This window comes from Aphidius gifuensis, linkage group LG1 (assembly GCF_014905175.1).
Source record: "Aphidius gifuensis isolate YNYX2018 linkage group LG1, ASM1490517v1, whole genome shotgun sequence".
Lineage (NCBI taxonomy): Eukaryota > Metazoa > Arthropoda > Insecta > Hymenoptera > Braconidae > Aphidius > Aphidius gifuensis.
The window spans coordinates 6350062-6370548 of record NC_057788.1 but is presented as its reverse complement, the minus strand read 5'-3'; the positions used below and the strand labels follow the sequence as shown (position 1 = coordinate 6370548).

At 27.2% G+C, this 20487-nt stretch overlaps 4 protein-coding genes across 14 annotated transcripts in view; 2 read left to right on the top strand and 2 right to left on the bottom strand.

Annotated features, from left to right (window-relative positions):
• LOC122847368 (RIMS-binding protein 2-like) overlaps positions 1-20487 on the bottom strand; it is a 29889-nt gene that overhangs the window by 3775 nt on the left and 5627 nt on the right. The window contains exons 1-17 of one of the 10 annotated variants that reach the window (XM_044144991.1): positions 10688-10837; positions 9383-9488; positions 8825-8950; positions 8429-8754; positions 8186-8357; positions 7540-8028; positions 7120-7432; positions 6478-7052; positions 6251-6374; positions 5383-5591; positions 4786-5190; positions 4170-4650; positions 3749-4051; positions 3472-3683; positions 3161-3406; positions 2830-3088; positions 658-926 (exon numbers count right to left, since the gene is read on the bottom strand). In XM_044144991.1, coding sequence (XP_044000926.1) covers positions 658-926; positions 2830-3088; positions 3161-3406; positions 3472-3683; positions 3749-4051; positions 4170-4650; positions 4786-5190; positions 5383-5591; positions 6251-6374; positions 6478-7052; positions 7120-7432; positions 7540-8028; positions 8186-8357; positions 8429-8754; positions 8825-8950; positions 9383-9421 — 4548 coding nt within the window. In that variant the 5' untranslated portion in view covers positions 9422-9488; positions 10688-10837. Of the gene's footprint in view, positions 1-657; positions 927-2829; positions 3089-3160; positions 3407-3471; positions 3684-3748; positions 4052-4169; positions 4651-4785; positions 5191-5382; positions 5592-6250; positions 6375-6477; positions 7053-7119; positions 7433-7539; positions 8029-8185; positions 8358-8428; positions 8755-8824; positions 8951-9382; positions 9489-10687; positions 10838-20487 lie in introns of those variants that run through there. The other 9 variants (XM_044144992.1, XM_044144994.1, XM_044144993.1 and 6 more) reach the window with 9 other exon arrangements.
• Positions 13921-15092, top strand: LOC122847372 (alpha-tocopherol transfer protein-like). Of its 2 annotated transcripts, none has more exons than XM_044145008.1 (4): positions 13921-14213; positions 14306-14669; positions 14770-14847; positions 14948-15092. In XM_044145008.1, the coding sequence occupies exons 1-4, from the start codon at positions 13942-13944 to the stop codon at positions 15041-15043; spliced, it is 810 nt and encodes a 269-aa protein (XP_044000943.1). In that variant the 5' UTR covers positions 13921-13941; the 3' UTR covers positions 15044-15092. The 2 variants fall into 2 exon arrangements, with proteins under 2 accessions (XP_044000943.1, XP_044000942.1); XM_044145007.1 differs by having other exon boundaries at positions 14742-14847; positions 14948-15079.
• Positions 15427-16622, top strand: LOC122847373 (protein windbeutel). Its single transcript, XM_044145009.1, has 2 exons — positions 15427-15824; positions 15915-16622. Exons 1-2 carry the CDS (start codon positions 15714-15716, stop codon positions 16548-16550), a joined length of 747 nt encoding a protein of 248 aa, XP_044000944.1. The 5' UTR covers positions 15427-15713; the 3' UTR covers positions 16551-16622.
• On the bottom strand, positions 16759-18134 carry LOC122847375 (ran-specific GTPase-activating protein-like). Its single transcript, XM_044145010.1, has 4 exons — positions 17975-18134; positions 17697-17842; positions 17337-17623; positions 16759-17266 (listed from the first exon to the last, which is right to left on the bottom strand). Exons 1-4 carry the CDS (start codon positions 17987-17989, stop codon positions 16986-16988), a joined length of 729 nt encoding a protein of 242 aa, XP_044000945.1. The 5' UTR covers positions 17990-18134; the 3' UTR covers positions 16759-16985.

Below are 20487 nucleotides of genomic sequence, written 5' to 3'. Positions count from 1 at the left end.
TAACTTGTAATGTGTAATAACGTGTTGTTTATATATTTTTTTTTAATTTTTTTTTTTTTCTTTTATGATCACAAAGCAAACAGATTAAAATGCAACATGCCGCGTGCTTATTATCATGTTTATGATGACTCTCTAATGTATAATAAATTATTTGAAAAAAATTATTTAATAAAATATAAACTGATATTGTTCGTTAATAAATTTTCTAATAATAATTTAGAGAGTCACATATACACAACATGATCATAATAATAATAAAAATAAAAATAACAATATCACTTTTAAGTGAAGATAGTAATAGATAGTAGATAGTAATACTTTTTGACATTCATAGCAGAGCAATATTGTATTTATATTGTTATCCAATAATTTGGAGCATTTATTTTTAAAAATGCAAAAAAAAAAAATCTTTACTTACGTCAAAAATCATTGTAAACAAATGGATGATGATAATTAATATACAAAATTCCATTGATTACAATGATTTAAAAATAAAATTAAAAAAAAAAATAATATAAATTAATAATACGTAGGTGAAAACAAAAAAAAATAAAAAATAAAAAAGTAGGACGTTGAGGAGTGTCAGCAGATCACAAGTTGCAGAACGCAGTAGATAGCAGGTCACAGATGTTGACAGGCGTTGTATTATAAACTCACCTGCTGTTGAAGATGAGGTGGTACAGTACCAGGTTGATGGTTTTGACCCATTCCTGTACCAGGACCACCATGCTGATTTGACGTTGTAACTGTTGTGTAGCTGTGATGATTGGCTTGTTGATACGCTAGATGCGGTGAATTGTTTTGTTGTTGTAGTTGGTTTTGATGTTGTTGTTGTGGTTGTTGTTGTAGTTGTTGATTTTGTTGTTGTTGTTGTTGTCTAGAGTCTAAGTGACAGACAGGGACAGACACAGGCACAATGCAGGCATCTAGCAACAGAGAAGAGAACAGAACCGTGTTGTCATATATGGCACATTTTTTTTTTTTATCTACTATTTTTTTTTTTTTTTCTCTATTATTAAAATTTTATTTTATAAATATAGAGAATAATTTTGTTAATTATACAAAAGTGCATGCATTTTTTATTTTTAATAAAACGACTCTAGATTATTTTTATATTTTTAATTTATTTTTATTATTTAATAAAATTATTTAACGTATATTTTCAATCATCATTTTTATATTTATAAAAGACAATTAAAATTCCATTTCATAGAGTTTATAATTAATTTAATTTTAATTTATTATCACCGTATTTTGGAATCAATAAATGGCCAGCATCGAACGACAATCATGTTGAAATATATATTGTATATGAATAAATATATATACACATATATTTAAATAAAAATGACTTTTTTTTATTTTGATTTAAATTGAATATTTAACATCTGTATGCAACAATTAAATAATGAATATATATCAATAGTGTAATCTTAAGATAGAAGAAAAAAAAAAACAACAAAATAAACTATGATACATTATCAAATGCATAATAAAATGAAGGTGGGTCAAAAAAAAAAATAAATAAAAATACTTGATAAAAATTTAAATATGAATTTTGGCACACCTGTATTCATTATATGTATATATATTGATCACAGCTATTATAATAATTAATTGATAGGTAATAAACACATTACAAACATGAAAATCCAACGAAATTTAAATATTTTTTTACGATTTTCATTCGTATAAATAAAAAAAAAAAATAAACAGATAAAACAATTTCTTTTTTTTTGTGTACAGAAAATACAAAAATAGTAAGACAGATAGTATCTGTATACATTTATTTATACTAAGTCAATTCTGAATAAATATTTTTTTAAAATTTGCATCATAAGCTTCCTGGATTTGTCCCAAATAAATAAATTTGTCGTAATGAAAAAAAAAGAAAAAAAAAATTTCGATTGGCATGGAATAACCCATACAATATTAAAAATTAATTAAAAAAGTAGATAATTTAACTAACCAATCATTTGAAATTTCATATTATTATATTTTTATCCATTTTTATTTAAAATCTATTTTAAATTTTTCTATATGAATATTTGATTTGATACTAAAAAAAAAAAGAAAAAAAAAATTATTCTGACCTTCTTTTTTATTTATAAATAAAATATTTATTTGGAACAAATCCATGATGCATTAGAATTAAAATTCAAAAAAAAAGAATTATACCAAGAATAAACCTGTGTATAAATAATAATAGTTTCGGAATTAAAATAATGAAATTTTATAGAAAATACTCAAAGATAGAGACAGACAAAAAATAGCTGGTAACATATATCCACATGTATATATTTATAAATATATATATATGTATATATGTTGTTAATTAAAATGTACATCGATATGTATACATATATTGTTTATGTAAATACACTGAAAGCAGCATGTTATTGCATTATTTTGTGTGTTTATTTTGAATTACACATGTGTTTAACGTGAAATAATCCCTCTCGAAAAATATTAGCAACAAAAGCATGTACCTTGTTTTTAAAATTAAAAAGAAGATTTAAATTTTGTAAATATATAAGTTGTATTTTAAATTCAAAATTTATCAGTTGATTTAAAGAAGCTTTGATGAGTTGAGATAAAATCACATGTTGAATATTATTTAATTTAAAAAATTGACTGTCTTCAGCTGGCCCACATTGAAATCTCGTGTTTTGTGTCTTGTAGATTTTTATTATAATATATTTAAATTAAACTCATAAAAATCAATTAAAAAAAAAAAAAACATAAAATAAATAAAAGTTGGAGCTTAAATTTAATTTATTTTGTTAGTAGTAAATAATATATGATAATAATAGTAAAATTTTTATGTACCTTTATTACGACGATGACCAGGCGGTGGTGGTTCTCTTGGTGGTGGTGGTGGTCCACGTGCACCTGGTCCTTGTCCTTGACCTGGTGGACGACGACCAGGTTGACCTGGTTGACCCTGTTTATTTGGTACTGCATCAGTAAGAAAATTACTCGGTACAAGTCCACGTACACCATCCAATTCACCCATGTAAAAACCATCATCATCCATTTCACCATAAACATATATTTCATTTCCAGTTTGAAAACGTAATTCAACTTGCTAATGAATAAATGAAAAAACCAATTATTAATACATATTTTAATAATTAATTTTAAGATATTATTTTGTTACCTCAGCATCAACATTGGGTGATAATACTTGTGGATCATAATCATACAATGCAACCATTTTTCTAACTGGCATATTTGTATAAATATCACCCCATCTATCACCCTGACCACGTCGACCAGTTTGATTTTGGCCTTGTCCACTTGCTGAAGGATTTTTAACTTCTTCTACCATATTATGAGGAACAAATCCTTGACGTCCACGACATTCACCCCAATAAAATCCATCATCATCTTTTTCTCCATAAACCTTAAAGCAATAAAATAATATAAATATAAAATTAATTTATACAATATAAATTATTATAAAATTACCTTGATTGTATCACCCTCAGAAAATGGTAATTCAATTTCACATGCATCAGGATTTGGTGACATTGTTGTTGGATCATAATCAAATAGTGCTATGAAAAATCTTGGTCTTTTGTTAACTTGTTGCTGTGAGCCAGGATGATGAGATAAACCACCACTTTGTGACTGATTACCTCTTCCACCACGATAAGATGGTCCTCTACCTCTTGGAGTTCCTATAAATTCAAAATTTATATTTTATATTTCATGTTTTTTAAATTTGTTTTATTGAATAATTTACCTGGTTGATCAGAACCATAGTATGGATCTTGAGTACCTCTTGGTCCAGCAATTCGACTTGGTCGATGAATACCAGGTGGAACTTGAGATCCACTACCAGATTGTAATCCATACCGATGTTGTTGTTGTTGTCCCTGTTGACCCTGTAATTGTCCTTGTTGTCCCTGTAATTGCTGTTGTTGCTGTAGCTGTTGCTGCTGCTGCTGTTGTTGTTGTTGAGGTCCCATTCCCCTTCTATTTCTCATTGGATCATCTTCTTCACTATAATTTTCACTCGCCGAGTCTTTCGTCATTTCTGGAATTCCTAATTCATGTATTATCCAAATATACCTACATTAAATTCTTCAATAAAAATAATAATAAATTTATACAATTACATATATAAAATATTTAATTGTAAATTAATATAATTAATTAATTACCCATTTGTAAATTTTGACCAGGATATATTTCTTTATCTGATAAATTTTCATCAGTCTCAATGATGACTTGTCCATGTGCATCAACTCTAGTATTGTGTCGTCTCATATGTGCTGGTACTGATGAACCAGGATATCTTTGTCCAACACCACCCATACGTTGTTGTTGCTGTTGTTGTTGTCCATCCATATGTTGTTGCATATGTGGACCACCACCACCACCACGTAATACAGTACATGGTATTGCTGTTGCACAACTATCACCAGATTGACTTTCACGACTTTTCGTTCTCACTGTGATAGCCTTTGGATTTAAACTCATTAATTTGTGTATATCAACAAGGGCATGATCACCCGTTGGACTATCAACGTCTGTGACCTTCTTGCCGTCCGCGTAAACTGCATAACCGGTGACAGCAGAACCGCTTAGGGCAACAGGGTGCCAAGTAACTAGCAAAGTGCCGTCCTGCGGTCCAGCCTCCACCTTTAATGACAATAAATGGACAAAAAAAACAAACAATAAATATTTTAAAATTTAATTAATGATGAATTAATAATAATTTAATATATATTTCATGAAATAATAATAATAATAATATATATATTATTTTATGTTGACCTGGATATCAACTGGAGGATCTGGTAGACCCTTTGGCAAAGTCTTAAAGTGTACGTGGCAGGCAAGATTATTGGCCGACTGAGCATTTTGGTCCTCAAAATTTGTTGCACGTAAATTTTTGGCTTTCACAGTGACACGATATATTGTTGATGGTGCAAGACCAGTTATTGTATGGCGATAAACACCTGGTTTAACTGTTCTAACTTCAACATTGTTAACACAAACAACATGCTGATGATTACTATTACTTGGTAACCATGATATTATTGCACTTGTTGCTGTTACATTTGATGCTTTAACTGCTGTTGGACCAACAGAACCATCTTTACCAATGACCATTGTACATGCAGCATCTCTTGATGTTCTTCTTGAATGTGTCACTGAACGTACACTTATTCTGTGTGGCTATTATTTTTATTTTTTAAACAAAAAATAAGAATAAGAAAATAGAAAAAAACAAAGAAAAAAAACATACATTTATATTATATATAAATTAAATAAAATAAATTATTGTAATAACAATAAAATAAATTAATACTGGTATGCATATTTGTTTTATAATTTTTTAAGTACTACATTTATTTTAAGCAAACGAACCCTTGTAGAATCAACACCTTCAACGAGTGCCCGAGTTCTTTCAGTTGCTTTGACAGTCACCTTCAGGACACCATCAACATAGACATGATAAGACTCCAGCTGATGGGAATTCTCTGGTGCAGTCCAATTGATCAGCACACTCTTGTTCAGCTGACGCTCCAGGGTGAGATGCTGCGGGGCCGGAACTAGGTCCGAAAACAGGTAGACTTCTTCATGAGGAAAAAGACAATACAAGCCTAGCTGTAGCTAAATAACTTTGTCTAACTCAAATTTTTTACTAAAGCGAGTGCCTATAAGGACCATCAAAATATTGACACACAAATTATTATGTAAACAGTAAAGTTGCAAAAACTCCAAATTTCATCTCTAACGTGTTTTTTTATATGTACCTATAATTTTTTAAAATATTTTTAATAATTAAGTGATTGAAAAAAAATTGTGTATCTTAATTAATTTGTAGAATTAAAATTTAAAGCTTTGTATTAATTAAAAAAAAAAAATTATTACAAATATTCGTTAATAAAAATAAAAAATAAATATTATTATTGTAATTTTAATATTTTTTTCTCATCATAAATATTAGTATTTTTGAAAAATTTATAAACTCTCTCATCTAGCTAATATCCCTACCTAATGTCTCATCAAGTTAATATCAACAAACATTTATATTTTAGCCATGCAGTTGAATAGCAAACTAAAAAAAAAAATAATGAGCAATTTATTCTTCTGTTTAATTAACAAAATTGCTCAAGTGATTTTTTTTTTCTGGTGTTTTACAATTAAAACCAAACTTGAAAACATTTTTTTTTTTCAAATAAAAAACAATTAAATACTTATAATAATCATTCACAAAAAAATTTCAACAAACCTGGTGGTTCTTGTTCATCTTCATCAGCAATATTATCCAGCTCTGCATATGCTGATAGTTCATGACGATTGCGATTGCCCTCTTCAAGTGCAGCAAGCTCTAGATCAATATCTTGTAGATAACACTAATTAAAATAAAAAAATATTAATAACAAAATAAATGAAATATAATTGTCATTAAAAAAAAATGTAGTTTATTTTAATATTATTTAATTAAATTGCTTTTACTTGTGGAATATTTGTTGAAGCAGCATCATCAACATCACGAAGTCCAAGTACAGCTTGATGAAATTCCAATAAATCATCACCAACAAGTTTTTGTACAAAATTAGCTGGTACAAGTCCTCTTCTTCCATCAAGTGTTTCAGCATCCAAAAAACCATCATCATCTGGTTGTCCCCATACTAATAAATAATCACCACCTTGTACTGGTAATTCAGCTTCTGGATTTTCATTTGGTGAATGTTGAAATGGCTCATAACTAAATCTAGCAATGTAAACATAACATCTACCCTTTCCTGGTATATCTAACATATCAACTTGTCCTTCATTAAGTGTATCACTTGTTAATCTGTCTAATGGATTTGTCAATATACCAGTTGGTATTTTAGGCATTTGTCGTGGTCCAAGAAAATGATGTCCTGATGTTGATGTTGGCGTTGGTGAACTTGCACGTAATGATTGTTGTATTTGATGTATAATAGCTTGTTGATGTAATTGATTTGCTTGTGATTGAGCTGATAATTGTTGCATTGCTTGTAATGGATCACCAATTGCTTGAAGAAGACCACTTGATGATGAGCCTATTTAAAATATACATATTTATTTATGTTAAATATTTTTAAATATTAATTTATTAATAAAACTTGCCAGAATTAACACCTGGTGTGCCAAAAGCATTGGTCCCCACTGTTGAATATGTTGATCCAGCAGTTGAATATGTATTCTGTACGCTTGAATAAGGAAGAACTGATTGTGGTGTACTTGATAATCCAGTTGAATGATAAGATGATGATGAATAAGGTGGTAAACTTGCAAGAGTTGTTTGAACAATATTTGATGATGGCACTGAATAATTATGATGTGGCATTTGATGTGATGTATTGTAGTTACTTCCAATACCACTTGATGTAAATGTTCCATTTGGATGTGATGCCATATTCAAATTTGAATAATTCGTTGTCTATTCAAAAGAAATATAATAAAAAAATAAAATTATTATTTATAAATTTAATTATAATGTTTTTTTAATTTTAAAAATTATTATTTAATAATTAATTGATTCATCACCTGTTGAGTTCCATTTATTTGATAATTTTGACTAGTTTGATTTGGCTGACTATAATGTGGCAATGCTGTTTGATTTGTTGATCCAAGATAAGAACAACTTGATGCTGTTGGTAATTGTTGATTCTGTGGTTGTTGATACGTTTGAGTATGTGGATAAGTTTCTTGATAATGATTATTTGAAAAATGTGTGTGCGTTTGTTGTTGCTGTTTTTGTTGCTGTTGTAATTGATGTTGTTGCTGTTGTTGTTGTTGTTGTTGGTGTTGTTGTGATTGTGTTGTTTGTGAATGTGGTGCTGTTAAATCAACATGTGATTGATGTGGTTGTATTGTTTGATATTGTAATTTTTGTTGAAATACTGGCTGTGTTTGGCTTGTTGATAATGAGGGTGCTGGTGGAATTGGCTCGCTATAATGATAGGGTGGACCATTTGGTGTCAGTGGTGGACAGCCTGGCATCAATGGTGTCAATGGCATTGGTGAGCCTGCATACTATTTATTTATATTTTTTTTTTTTTTATCTCTATCTTTTATTTTCTTTACCATTATTTATTATTATTAGTTTTTTTTTTTTTTTTTATTTAATTTGAATTAAAGTGTATATATATTGGTGCGGGATAATATATTTATAAAAAAGAGATTAACTTACGTGAGAGGGTTGTGATGTCATTCCAAGATTTAATGCATGTGGATGAGGTGGATGATGTTGTCCAAGATTATGAAGATTTTCAGCACTTGATCTGAGAATACCTTGGACCGATGAAGGCTGTTGAGTCGTTACAGTACCTCTTGCATGATCCAACTCATGCATTATCCTTCCACTAATAATATCAATTAAATGTTTTTTTTTTTTAAACACTTTTATTTATTTATTTTTTTAAAATTATAATACCTGCTATCCTGTTCAATTTTGGCAATCATTCTATCAATATCTGAACCAGCTGGTGGCCACGTTGTACCAGATAAATTTGATGATGTTGTTGTTGCACCTGGACCACGACTACGTGCACGTCTTAAACTAGTCAATTCTAATGATAATTCTTCATGACGTACTATTTCAAGTTCTGTTTTTTTTTCTAATTCACGTATTTTTGATTGTATTGCCTCAATTGATTCTGGCCCTTGATATCTTCCAGCTAATTTTTCTCGCAATTGATTTTGTGCATCAGCATGTTCACGTTCTAATTCAGCTCTGCGAGCCTCCGTCTCGCGCATTTGCTGTATAAATTAATTTTTTCTATTAATATCTCTTATTTTAAACAAATAAATAAATCTTTTTTTTTTTTACCTCAAGAATTGATTCGAGTACTGGGTCCTGCATGATGACGCTTCTTCCGGAGGTGGTCCCGACAATACTTGTACCAAGAAGTTGTGTCTGTGGTACTGTGGACCCTCCACCTCCAACGCCACAGCACTGAAAAAAAATTATTTTACAATTTATTATCATTCAATACTCATAAAATAAGATGATTTGCTAAATCAACAAATATCATATAGGGATCAAACTATCAACATCTCTCAGTCACTATATATACATTGGAGACTTTCCTTTTATTTTTTTACAAGTTGACATAATACAACTGATAAAATTATTTTACTACATTCATCAGTCACATTTTTTTTTTTCATACTAATGGAGTATTAATAATAATAATAATAACAATCGGGTTAAATTAATTATTTTTATGTTAAGGCACTATATGTGTGATAACTATTTCACCTAATAACGCATATATACATGAAATGACATGAAAAATAAATGTACTATTAAAAAACTTTCAAGTTTAATTTAATAATAATATTTTATTTTTAAATTTTCAAATCTCTAGATGATCTTCGGCCTGACCTTGTATACCTTGTAGGTATATGAAGTGCCAAACGACATATCGAACGACTTGTCACCCCTCGGTCTGTGATGCGCGTCGTTCAAGGATTTCTAATATCAGACTGAGCTGAAAATACATAAAAAAAACACATAGCGGAACAACAATTGTATTTTTCATATATATAAATAAATAATAAAACATGTCAAACAATGATATATATATATATATAAATTAATTAACTATTTAATTATAAATATAATAATCAAATAAACATCAAGTGTAGTGTCTGACTATCGCTGTACTTTTACTACTAATTTATGTTCATCAAGTTTTCAACTCTCTGTGTGTGTGCAACTCTTCTTTTTAATTATATTTTTTTTTTTTATTTTATTTACTATTCCTCTATAGCTCTTCTTTTCCTCCTCCCACTGTACTCACATTCTATGTATGCTAAATTATATCCACGCATGCATCCTCGTATGAAATTGGAAAAATAAAATGATAAAAATAAATAAAAAAATTTGTATATAAATAAAATAATAAAAAGGGTAAATTTATTTAGGTCCTCTATACTGCTGTCATTAAATTAAACGAGTTTAATTAAAAGTTTATTTTATTTATCTTCATCAATTACTCAATAATTAATGTTATTATTTAGATAAATAAAATTAAATTTGATTGACGAATAAATGGAATAAAAATATTTGTTTTTTTATTTTTAATTTAATATTATATTTGATAAAATTTATAAAGGAAAAAAATGATTGGATCGTGGTTGTATGTTGAATCGTCACAGTACTGCTTATTGATCTCACCATCAAAAGATACGTTAGTACGTTAGTATACATATACGAACGTCTAGCCGGGCGTCACATACCACTTTGCGTATGCTTATCACCGGCTACGTGAACCCGCTCTTCCTTTTGACTAATTATATTTAAATGTTATCTAAAAAAATTATTAATTATTACAACGAATTATTCAATTTTTTGGCAATTATATTATTTGACAAAATTAATCATTAGCAATAGCAATTATTATGATGGCAAGGGTAAAATCAAATGGGAAAAAAAATTAGAGAAAATTATCAAGAAAAAGATAATAAAATTTATATGAAATAAAAATCATTTGTGAGCGCCATATCTCTTGAATTTCGTCATCAGCTCCATCTCGACCTCCAAGAGAAATCTTAGAAATGATATAAACTTTTACTTTCGATAATAGAGGATTAATAATCATCACTTAACAATATAGAAAAAAAAAATATATTAACAATAGAATTTATTTGAAGAAAATCATTAAAGATAATTTTAAAAATAACTTACGATGACGGAGTCGAAAGGATTGTGGCAGGCCAGGGCTGCTGTTTTATGATGAAGAATTATCCACTAGATGCCAGATTAAATACTGATACACTCCCCTTTTTTTCTTTCTTAAAAAATATTATTTTCTTTTCAATACCATCTGTATAACTTTTTTTTTTTTTTTTTTTTTTTTTTTATCTTGAATTATCAATAAAAATATTAGGTCAATTTTTTTTTCATTAATTGTAATCCTCAATTTATTTTGACATAAATATGTCAACACAAAAAAATTACACCAAAATAAGAAAAATATTTATATATCACTCTTTTTATATTATGTCACAAAAATTATAAACTTGTTAACTTGTTTTAATTTTAAAAAATATAAATAAATAATTTCTTAATATTAATTTTTATTAAATAGAAAAAAAAAATAATAATGAAAAAAAGCAGAGAGTTATAATGTCTTTCGTTAAGCAGTGTAACCCTCGCTTTGCTACGGCGGGGCACTTTCTGAGGTATATACAGTATGTAACACCCACCCACCCACCCACCTACACATACACACTATAAGGGGGATGAAAAAACGCAACGACAGCAGTAGAAGTAGCAGCGCACTAGTATGAAGCAGTAGTAGCAGCAGCACCATCAGCAACGACAGTAGCAATTTTATCACTCCACCACTAGTCATGCACACTTACTCATTAGAAAATAAATTTTCTTCTAAACACTATATGATGAAATTGGCTCATTAAAACTTGACGTGTATCGTGACTTGACAATACTAAATCTAACTTGTGAATGCAGGCCAACATGAACACATAAAAATAACTATTTAAAAATTTTCATTTTTTAAATAAAAATATATTTATTACATAATTTATATATAACCATTAATCAAATTAATATTGGCAAATGTGATTTATGATTATTTATTTAAAAAAAAAAAAAAATACCAAAAAATTTTAAAATAAAAACCAATTCCACGTATAAACATTATGAGCTGCTTTTTTTTTGACTTTTATTTTTTTCTACCTTGCGGCTATGTACACTCATTTTTTCTCTCTTTTCATTTGGGTGAAAAAAAAAAATAAAAATAATCCATGTGGGTAGATGAAAAATAAAAGGGTGGGGAATAGGCTACAAGGGGTTGTAAATATATGCGCGTATTGAATATAGTTGTTGTATTTTGTGCGCAACTAATAGTGGGGTATATAAGAGGGTGAACAACTCCTTGTCGACCTCGCTGCATATGGGTCACTCGTGGATCGATCAATGTGGGACGTTATGCTAGGCTCCCATTGCCACCCACTTTAACCACCCAAAATTTATATACATGTATGCTATTTTATGTATATGTTTAAAATACATTTGTAGACCCTTTCACTAAACGCCAATCAATAAACTGACGCCGTTGCTGCTCGTATTGGCCATAGTGTTATAGCGCAATCTCCTATATTTTTATATATTTTTTTTTTTTTTATTTTATTTATTTTTATTTGGTCACATTGTATCTGTTCATTTTATACATGTACATATATATATGCTAAGGTTAATACGTCATTGACAAACATGCAAACTCATTGCACGCGATTTTTCTTTCATAATAAACGATATATTTTATTTACCCCAAAAAATTTATCATTTTTTTTTTATTTTTTTATTTTCGTTGTTCTATTTTTTTTTTTTTCCCTGATGATGTATAAAAAATTAGAATATTTATATGTATTTTTTTTTTAATCTAGATGAGATTTGAAGGATTATATTATTATAGATATAATAATAAAAAAAAAAATATTTATCTTATTTGAAATATTGATTATTTTGAATTTTCTTTTTAATTAATTTTTCAAGTTGATTTTACGCAACTATAGCTAAACGTGTCAAAGACCATGACGTCACTGTTCTTGTCAGTTCTTGTCTACGATTCAGTGTTAGTACATATATATATATATATTTATAAACTCGCCAGGATTTTTTTTATATAGCTGCGTTATTCAAGCCATCCACCCACCCTTACCACCATCAGCAGCGCTTGGGTCGTACGATGCCAGTGGCAGCTTATCAATGAACGTACTCAACTTCCGTGGTTGTATATATATATACGCAATCGCAATGTATGTATGTACATAGGTGTATGTACTTATGTGTGAAATTAAAATGTTCACTCGACACCCACATTTGATTAATTAATTACTAGATATTCATTAAAAATTATAATAAAAAAAAAAACGATAATAATAATACAATAAAATTGAATTATTGCGAATTATTAAATTAAGAATAAAAAAAAAATGTTTAAGGATAGTTTTATATATAAATCAATTAATTAATTTGTTAATTTGCAAAAAAAAAAAAATTATTTAAAAATGCAAAAAGGGGGAAGAGATGCGAGACACGATTTTGACTGTTTGCATTTTAGAATTCGGGACACAAAGCAGACAAATTAACCCGTTTTATTAGTGGTTTGTTTTTTGCTCAATGGCGATTTGTCTCCGTGGGACTTGCGTCCCAACATTATTTGTGCTCACATCTTTCCCCGATAGACCGTCGTTTATTTGTTGTATATATAGGAACGATCTTCTACTTCACCACTTGTGAGAAACCGAAAAATTCAGCCATCTGTGGACCAATTTTTTAACTATGCTAAACGTGAATTTCTACATGGGGACATGGGGTGAAAAAAATATTATAAAGAAACATAAATAATAACTAACTCAAGCAAGTAGAAAACGACAATCAATAATGGCCTGGATTACCGAATTATTATTTTATAATTTACTTATAAGTTTTAACAAAAGAGTCATTCATTTGGAAATATTATATGATTGCAAATGTGAATGGTTTTTTGATTGTTTAATAAATAAATATATAAAATAAAAATTTAATAATTATTTTAGAAATAAATATATAGAAAAATTTATTATGATTGTTGATATAATATTTTATTATTTTCATGTTGATTGATCAAGGTAATTGTATTTATAAAACAAGTATACTCAACAGGATATTTGAAGCAACTTGATTACATAGAAATTATTGAACCTGTATGATCACTTTCTCTTTTTAAAAATTTTATATCCCCTATTTGTGTTTATAATACTGACATGTCTTTCCACTTTTCATTTCACGTATTAACTTGGTAGTAACAAACCAACACACAATTGGATTTATTTTCTTAAAAAATGTTTTATTAATTTTTTTTTTTTAGTGTAATTGTGTAATTGATATTAAATTTTTGTTTAAAAAAAAAAAAAAAAAATTGTTTTTTTAAAATGAAACTGGGACATACAATTGAAGCTTCAAAAAAAAAATATCCAGAGTTAACTGATGATATTATTAATGAATTACGAGAATGGGCAGTAAAAAGAGGCATAACTCAAATACCTGATGAAATTTTAGCTCTTTTTGCTCACAGTTGTTATTTCAATATTGAATCAGCAAAACATTGCATGCATATTTATTATAAATTTCGTGCAAATGTATCAGAATTTTTTAATAATCGTGATCCAAAAGCTGACTATCTTCAGCAATCTTTAAAAGCTTTGTAAGTATTTTATTTTATTTTATTTTTTTCAATAAAATTATACCATAGATAATCTATTTAATTAATTACAAATAAAAAATGTTTTTCATTAGACAATTTGTAGCACTTCCTAAGCCAGATAGTCAAGGAAATTGTATAATATTTCATCGTCTTGCTGATTATCGTTCAAGTAAATACATATTAAATGATGGCATTAAATTATTGCAAATGTCTGTTGATGCAAGTCTCTACTACGAGGGTTGTACACCTGGTTATATATTTCTTTTTGATATGAAGGGAGTTGGACTTGGTCATTTAACTCGTTTATCAATTACAAGTATACGAAAATTTTTTGAGTATCTTCAGGATGGTCTTCCAGTTCGTCTCAAGGCTATTCATGTACTCAATGCTGTATGGTTCATGGACAAAGTACTTGCATTGATAAAACCCTTCATGAAACGTGAACTCATTGATTCCGTAAGTTTAAATATAATTATTGTCGTAAAAACACAGCATTGTTTTAATAATTACTTAATTTTTTTTTATTAGTTGCATCTTTATACTGGTGATGTTACAGAAATTTATAAACACATACCAAAAAAATGCTTACCAAGTGACTATGGTGGAGAACTTGAATGCCTTGAAAAACTTCATGGTAAGCAAGAAAAAAAATTAAAAAAATTTTAATCAGTTAAATAATAATTGAATGATGCTAAGGTTGTTCACAATTTTTTTTTTTTTTTTTTTCCAAACAGAGGAACATTGTCGAAAATTGGAAAATCTTCGAGATTATTTTTTACAGGAGGAATTTCTATTTAGAAATTACTCACCATTATCAACAGATTAATTAAAAAATTAATTAAATTTTTATCAATCTATATTAATAATGGTACATCATATCAAATGAATTGTAAAATTTTTTTTTTTTCTATAAAAAATGCTGATAGAAATTCAATATAGACAATAGAGCTTTAAAATAAAAATAAAAATAAAAAATACATAGATTGGGTTTTATTCTGTTTTTAACAGATAAATATATATATTTTTTTTTAATCTCGCAGTAGGAAGACCTTGTGTTGTTAGACAAGCGTAATGATAGTATAACATCATCTCTGTCGATTCAACGAATAACGGTGTTGAATTTAATTATAAAAAAAAATCCGGGACATTGTATAACAGACACACACAAATTTCGATTGTGTGTATGTGTTGTCAGTTGGTGACTTGGTAGTTGGTATAAGTGTGTAAGACCCGCAGATGCATGTTGATAGCCGATTGATATAGGAAACTCGTTGGCGCAACTCAACAGACTGACTACTGAGTTTAACAACAAGCTAAAATACGCTAAACAAAACTCGTGTCTACTTGATAATAAATAACTGTAAAGCACAAAATTCAACACTCAGTTATTATTTATCCTTTGAATTTAAAACAACATATTATACTGTCTGTTTTATTTATAAACAAATTAAAAATTGGAGCAGTATAATCTTTGTTAAAAGAGATTAAAAAAATCAGGACATGAAATCATTTTTAATATATTTTGTTGTTATCATAAGTGTAATAATTAAATTTGGATATGCTGAGGATTGCAAAGGATGTGTTCCTCTAGATGGTCTATCATTTGACAAGGTAAGCAGTCAATTATTTTTTATGTAAAAAATATTATTACTACTATTTTTTTGGATAAATAGATTATTCAATTGATTTATTGATTTACAGGTAATTAAAAAATTTAAATATTCAGTTGTTAAATTTGATGTTGCATTTCCTTATGGTGAAAAACATGAAGAATTTGGTAAAGTAGCTGAATCAACATATCAAGTTGATGATTTATTACTAGCTGAAGTTGGAATAAAAGATTATGGAAATAAAGATAATTCAGAATTAGCTAAACGTTTTAATGTTGATAAATCAGATTTACCAGTTGTATTGTTATTTATAAATGGCAAAAATGAACCAGAAAAAATTGTTGATGGAAAATCAATTGATTTTACTGAAAATAATATAAAAAGATTGATCAAATTAAAAACTGGAATTTATATTGGTCTTGATGGTTGTATTGAACAACTTGATAGATATGCACAAGAGTTTAAGCTGGCTGATGATAATGAAAAGAAAGCTATATTAGAAAAAGTTAAAATATTTGAGACAACATTAACAGATAAAGAACAACGTAATGTTAAATTTTATATCAAAACAATGGAACGTATTATTGAACGTGGTGATATTTTTGTACAAACTGAACAAACAAGACTTGATAGTTTTTTACAAACTAAATTATCAAATGATAAAAAACAAAATATTGAAGAACGTAAAAATATATTGTTATCTTTTGCAACACACGATGAGCTATAACATTCCAAATGAATCTACTTAAAAGTCAATCAGACTGTTTAGCATTAAAATTTTATCAAATAAATAATTAACACAAATAATTATTTTTTTTTTTCGTCAATTTATTTATCCTTGACAAGTATTTCTATTCATATCAAATGTTTATTTATTTTTTTTTTTGTTTGTGTATTTATTTATAAAAAAAAAAATTAATCACAGACAAGCATGCATTCATTTCATTGTTTTCAAATATCACTTTTATGCATCAAAAATTAATTTTAATCTGCGATAAAATAATACAAAATTGAATTTAAAAAATAAATAAAAAATAAAAAAAATAAAACACTAAAATGTGGAATTATTTTGAGATTGAGTATAAAATTAATTGAATTATTGTAGAAAAAAGAAAAAAAAAAAAAAAAGTATGATATTATTTTTTCAGTTAAAATTATGTGATTAATTTTTTTCTTCACTGTCTTCTTTGACATTTAATTTTTCCAAAACTTCAGTGACTTTATCAGTTTCACCATCATTTTTATTTTTGGAATTTTCATCAATTAATTTATCAGATGTTTCTTTTTCATTGACAGATTTTTCATCATCACTTGCTTCACTCCATGACTCATAAGACTCTGAATCACTTTCATCATCTGGATTTGATTTACCAGAGTATATTGAACACTCAGTACCAACAATTTTTTTGGCTTTTTCAAATGTTTCTTTCCACAATGATGCATCTATTTAAAAAAAACAATATGTATTAGAAAATTAAATCATTATAAACTAGATTAAATATCAATAATTTACTTTCAGAGTTTGCAAATCTAATTGCAAGAAGTTCTGGTTTTAATTGTTCATCAGCAAAATCAGCAAGTACACTCCAAACCCATGCACGATCACTTCCACAATTTGGCTTAAGTTCCATCCATGGTGTTACAAAATGATTTGCACATATTTTTAATGTTTTATCACGTCTCATAACAACACGTACTGTATGTTTTGTTTTGTGTCGTAATAATTTAACATCACCAGTACCACGTTCTTTCCATTCAGCTGGATCACTTGATGAATCATAACGATAAAGCTTTGCTCTCCTATTAAATTAAATATATTTCATCAAGATAAATATTTTATAATTATTTGTTATTTAATTAATTAACAACTCACAATTTAACCATTTCAATTTCATCCTCTTCATTGCTTGGAATGTCAATCAATGGAAGTGACACTATTGGCTCAAAATGAGGATCAACTTCATCATTTTCTTGTGGTTCCTCTTTTTTTGTCTCATCATGATGTTCACCATTAACCTCCTAATTTTAAATTAACAATTAAAATAATTGTTTATAATTTATAAAATTTATTTTTTTATTAATTAATATTATCTAACCTTGTATTAATTTTAAATCATTTATTTATATTTGTTTTTTTTTTTTTTAACTTACCACAATTTCTGGCATTTTTGTAAATGTTTGTTGTTGATTAATGTATTTTTTTTTAATATTATTAATATTGTTTATTAATAACAAATGTTGCAAAAATCAAAGCAGTCAAATTGGCGTGTTAATTTTTTTTATTTCTTTTTTTTTTTTTCACTCGCGTTGTTGTGTTTGTGGGTGAGAATGGAACTAACATTTGCTAAATGCTAGGTAAAGCTAGGTCACATTGGGTTGGGTTTGATTTGAATTAAATTGTTTAAATTATTTTGTTTAAATTATTTTGTCTCACAAAATATTAGACAATAAAACAGTCTAATAATTATTGTGATAAATTGATTTTTTAAAAATTTTTTAAATTAATTTTTTATGGCTTTAGCAGTGTATTTTTAAAATGAAAAAAACCACTGAGACTGATGGACCTGTGTTGATGGAAATACAAGTATTGGATGACTTCCTGCAACATCATGTTACCCGGATCAAAGCTAGTCCCCGTTGGGAATTTTATAAACATGTTTGGTAAATTTAACAATATAGTTTTGTAAATCCAACTAATTTATTTTTTTGATTTTATTAAAGCCTCTTGTGTTGTATGTTTTTCTCATCCATTCTGGGTAAAATAAGATCGACCTGATCAATTTTACTATGTTCTATAGTTCTAGTTTTACTTTCTCATTGTTAAATTATTGTTTTTTTACAACTTTGAATTTGTCTAGTATGTATTTAATTTAGTATAACATACTTATTCATAGTTTCCTGATACAACCAGACTCAGTATTGTTAGTTTTACAAACGTGGTTGGTAAATTTAACGTTGTAGTTTTGTAAATTTATTCGGGAGAGAAACTATTATTATTTCATGCTTGCCTAATACATCTCAATGTAAATTCAACCGAGGTTAGTAAATTTTACCAAGTTACAAGGTAAATCTTACCCAAAAAAAATGTAAGATGTACCAATTTATTTTATGTATTTAAGTAGATTACAAATTAAAGAATATTTTACGGGAAAAATTTATTATTACTCTGCAATTTAAAGTAAAAAGAAAAAAACTTTATCATTAACAATAAGCATATATTTTTAAATTATATAATTATAAATAAAGAATAGTTAGAAAAAATTAAAAAACATAAATACAATAAGCAAATTATTAAATCAATTTAAATCCCTTTAAAAAAAAATTATCCCTTAGAGTATATTATTAATAATAATTAGTTTAAATTAAAAAAAAAAAAAAATTATTATTTAAAAATGCAAAAAGTGGGGGAAGATGGTTCACTTTTTGACTGTTTGTATTTTAGAATTCGGGACACAAAGCAGACAACTAAACCCTTTTATTTATCTTAATCATTGATTATTCTTGTATTATCTGAAACTAGGTTTCGTCATTGTTTGTGCTTGCCATCCTCCCCCGGTATCAAACATTTTGGAAGTTGTATATATACTCACGATCATCTACTTCACCACTTGTGAGAAACGTTAAATTTGATCCATCTGTTGACAAGTTTCTCAACTATTCCACAAGCAAAGTATATAAGGGTTGTAAAAATATAGATATAAAAAATCATAAACCAGTTAAGAGTTTTTATGAATTGCTTATATCTTCATTTATTTATCAATAGAATAACTTGTCTTTTTTTTTTTTAGTACTAAAGTCTTAATAATAATAATATGTTAGTGATGTTATTATATACTAAATTCATCCCTTATTTAATTTTCCAAATATCTTTTTTACTCTTTTATTAAAAGACATAAAAATTATTAATTTATATTATTGTTTTCTTGTCAATTTATTTTTTCAAATTATTTATAAATTATTAATGATATTTTTATTTTTTAATGCTTATGTGTCTTATGACTACTATGTTGAAAAGTGAACCAAAAGTAGTCCTGTTTTACCGGTAAAATCTATATGTTTTCTATACGAAAAAAATATTATTATTATTTTAATTTTTTTTTATAGGACATATGGACTTTACAGGTAAAACAGGACAGCTTTTGTTTCACCTCAATTAACACTCATTTAAAAGGTAAATTTTTTTATTTCATCACCATGAAAACTTTTTGTTTAACAATATGTTTTGGAAAAAAAATCAACTAATTTAAAAAATTCAATTTTCAGACTTTTTTATGTATATAAACTTAAATTAACTCATTGTCTGGAATTTTTAGCTACCAAAAAATTAAAAAAAAAAAAAAAACAATTTATGGCTTACTTACAGAATGCTTGGTCACACAAAGCATCAACTTGTATTTTTTTTATTTTTTTTTTTCAACTGCCTACGTCGTCTGGCTGGTGTTAAACGACCGACATATTTTTGATTTATTTTTTTAATATATATTTTTCTTTTAAACCATATAATAAAATATATTAATTTTAAAAATTATACTGGGCCTTTTAGTAAGAAGAAAAATTGATTTTAAAAAAATTATAAAATCTCAAAATAAAATTTTTACGATTAAGCTGCACATAAAGCATATCATTAATTCGTAATCTCGCATGTACATAACTGTTGATATACA

Bases quoted from the DNA above. Each gene is read 5' to 3' on its own strand.
- LOC122847372 (XM_044145007.1), top strand. From the start codon at position 13,942: ATGAAACTGGGACATACAATTGAAGCTTCAAAAAAAAAATATCCAGAG. The intron at 14,214-14,305 runs GTAAGTATTTTA...GTTTTTCATTAG, and splicing joins CAGCAATCTTTAAAAGCTTT to ACAATTTGTAGCACTTCCTA. The intron at 14,848-14,947 runs GTAAGCAAGAAA...TTTTCCAAACAG, and splicing joins ATGCCTTGAAAAACTTCATG to AGGAACATTGTCGAAAATTG.
- LOC122847373 (XM_044145009.1), top strand. From the start codon at position 15,714: ATGAAATCATTTTTAATATATTTTGTTGTTATCATAAGTGTAATAATT. The intron at 15,825-15,914 runs GTAAGCAGTCAA...ATTGATTTACAG, and splicing joins ATGGTCTATCATTTGACAAG to GTAATTAAAAAATTTAAATA.
- LOC122847375 (XM_044145010.1), bottom strand. The intron at 17,624-17,696 runs GTGAGTTGTTAA...TTAATTTAATAG, and splicing joins GAAATTGAAATGGTTAAATT to GAGAGCAAAGCTTTATCGTT. The intron at 17,267-17,336 runs GTAAATTATTGA...TTTTTTAAATAG, and splicing joins TAGATTTGCAAACTCTGAAA to ATGCATCATTGTGGAAAGAA.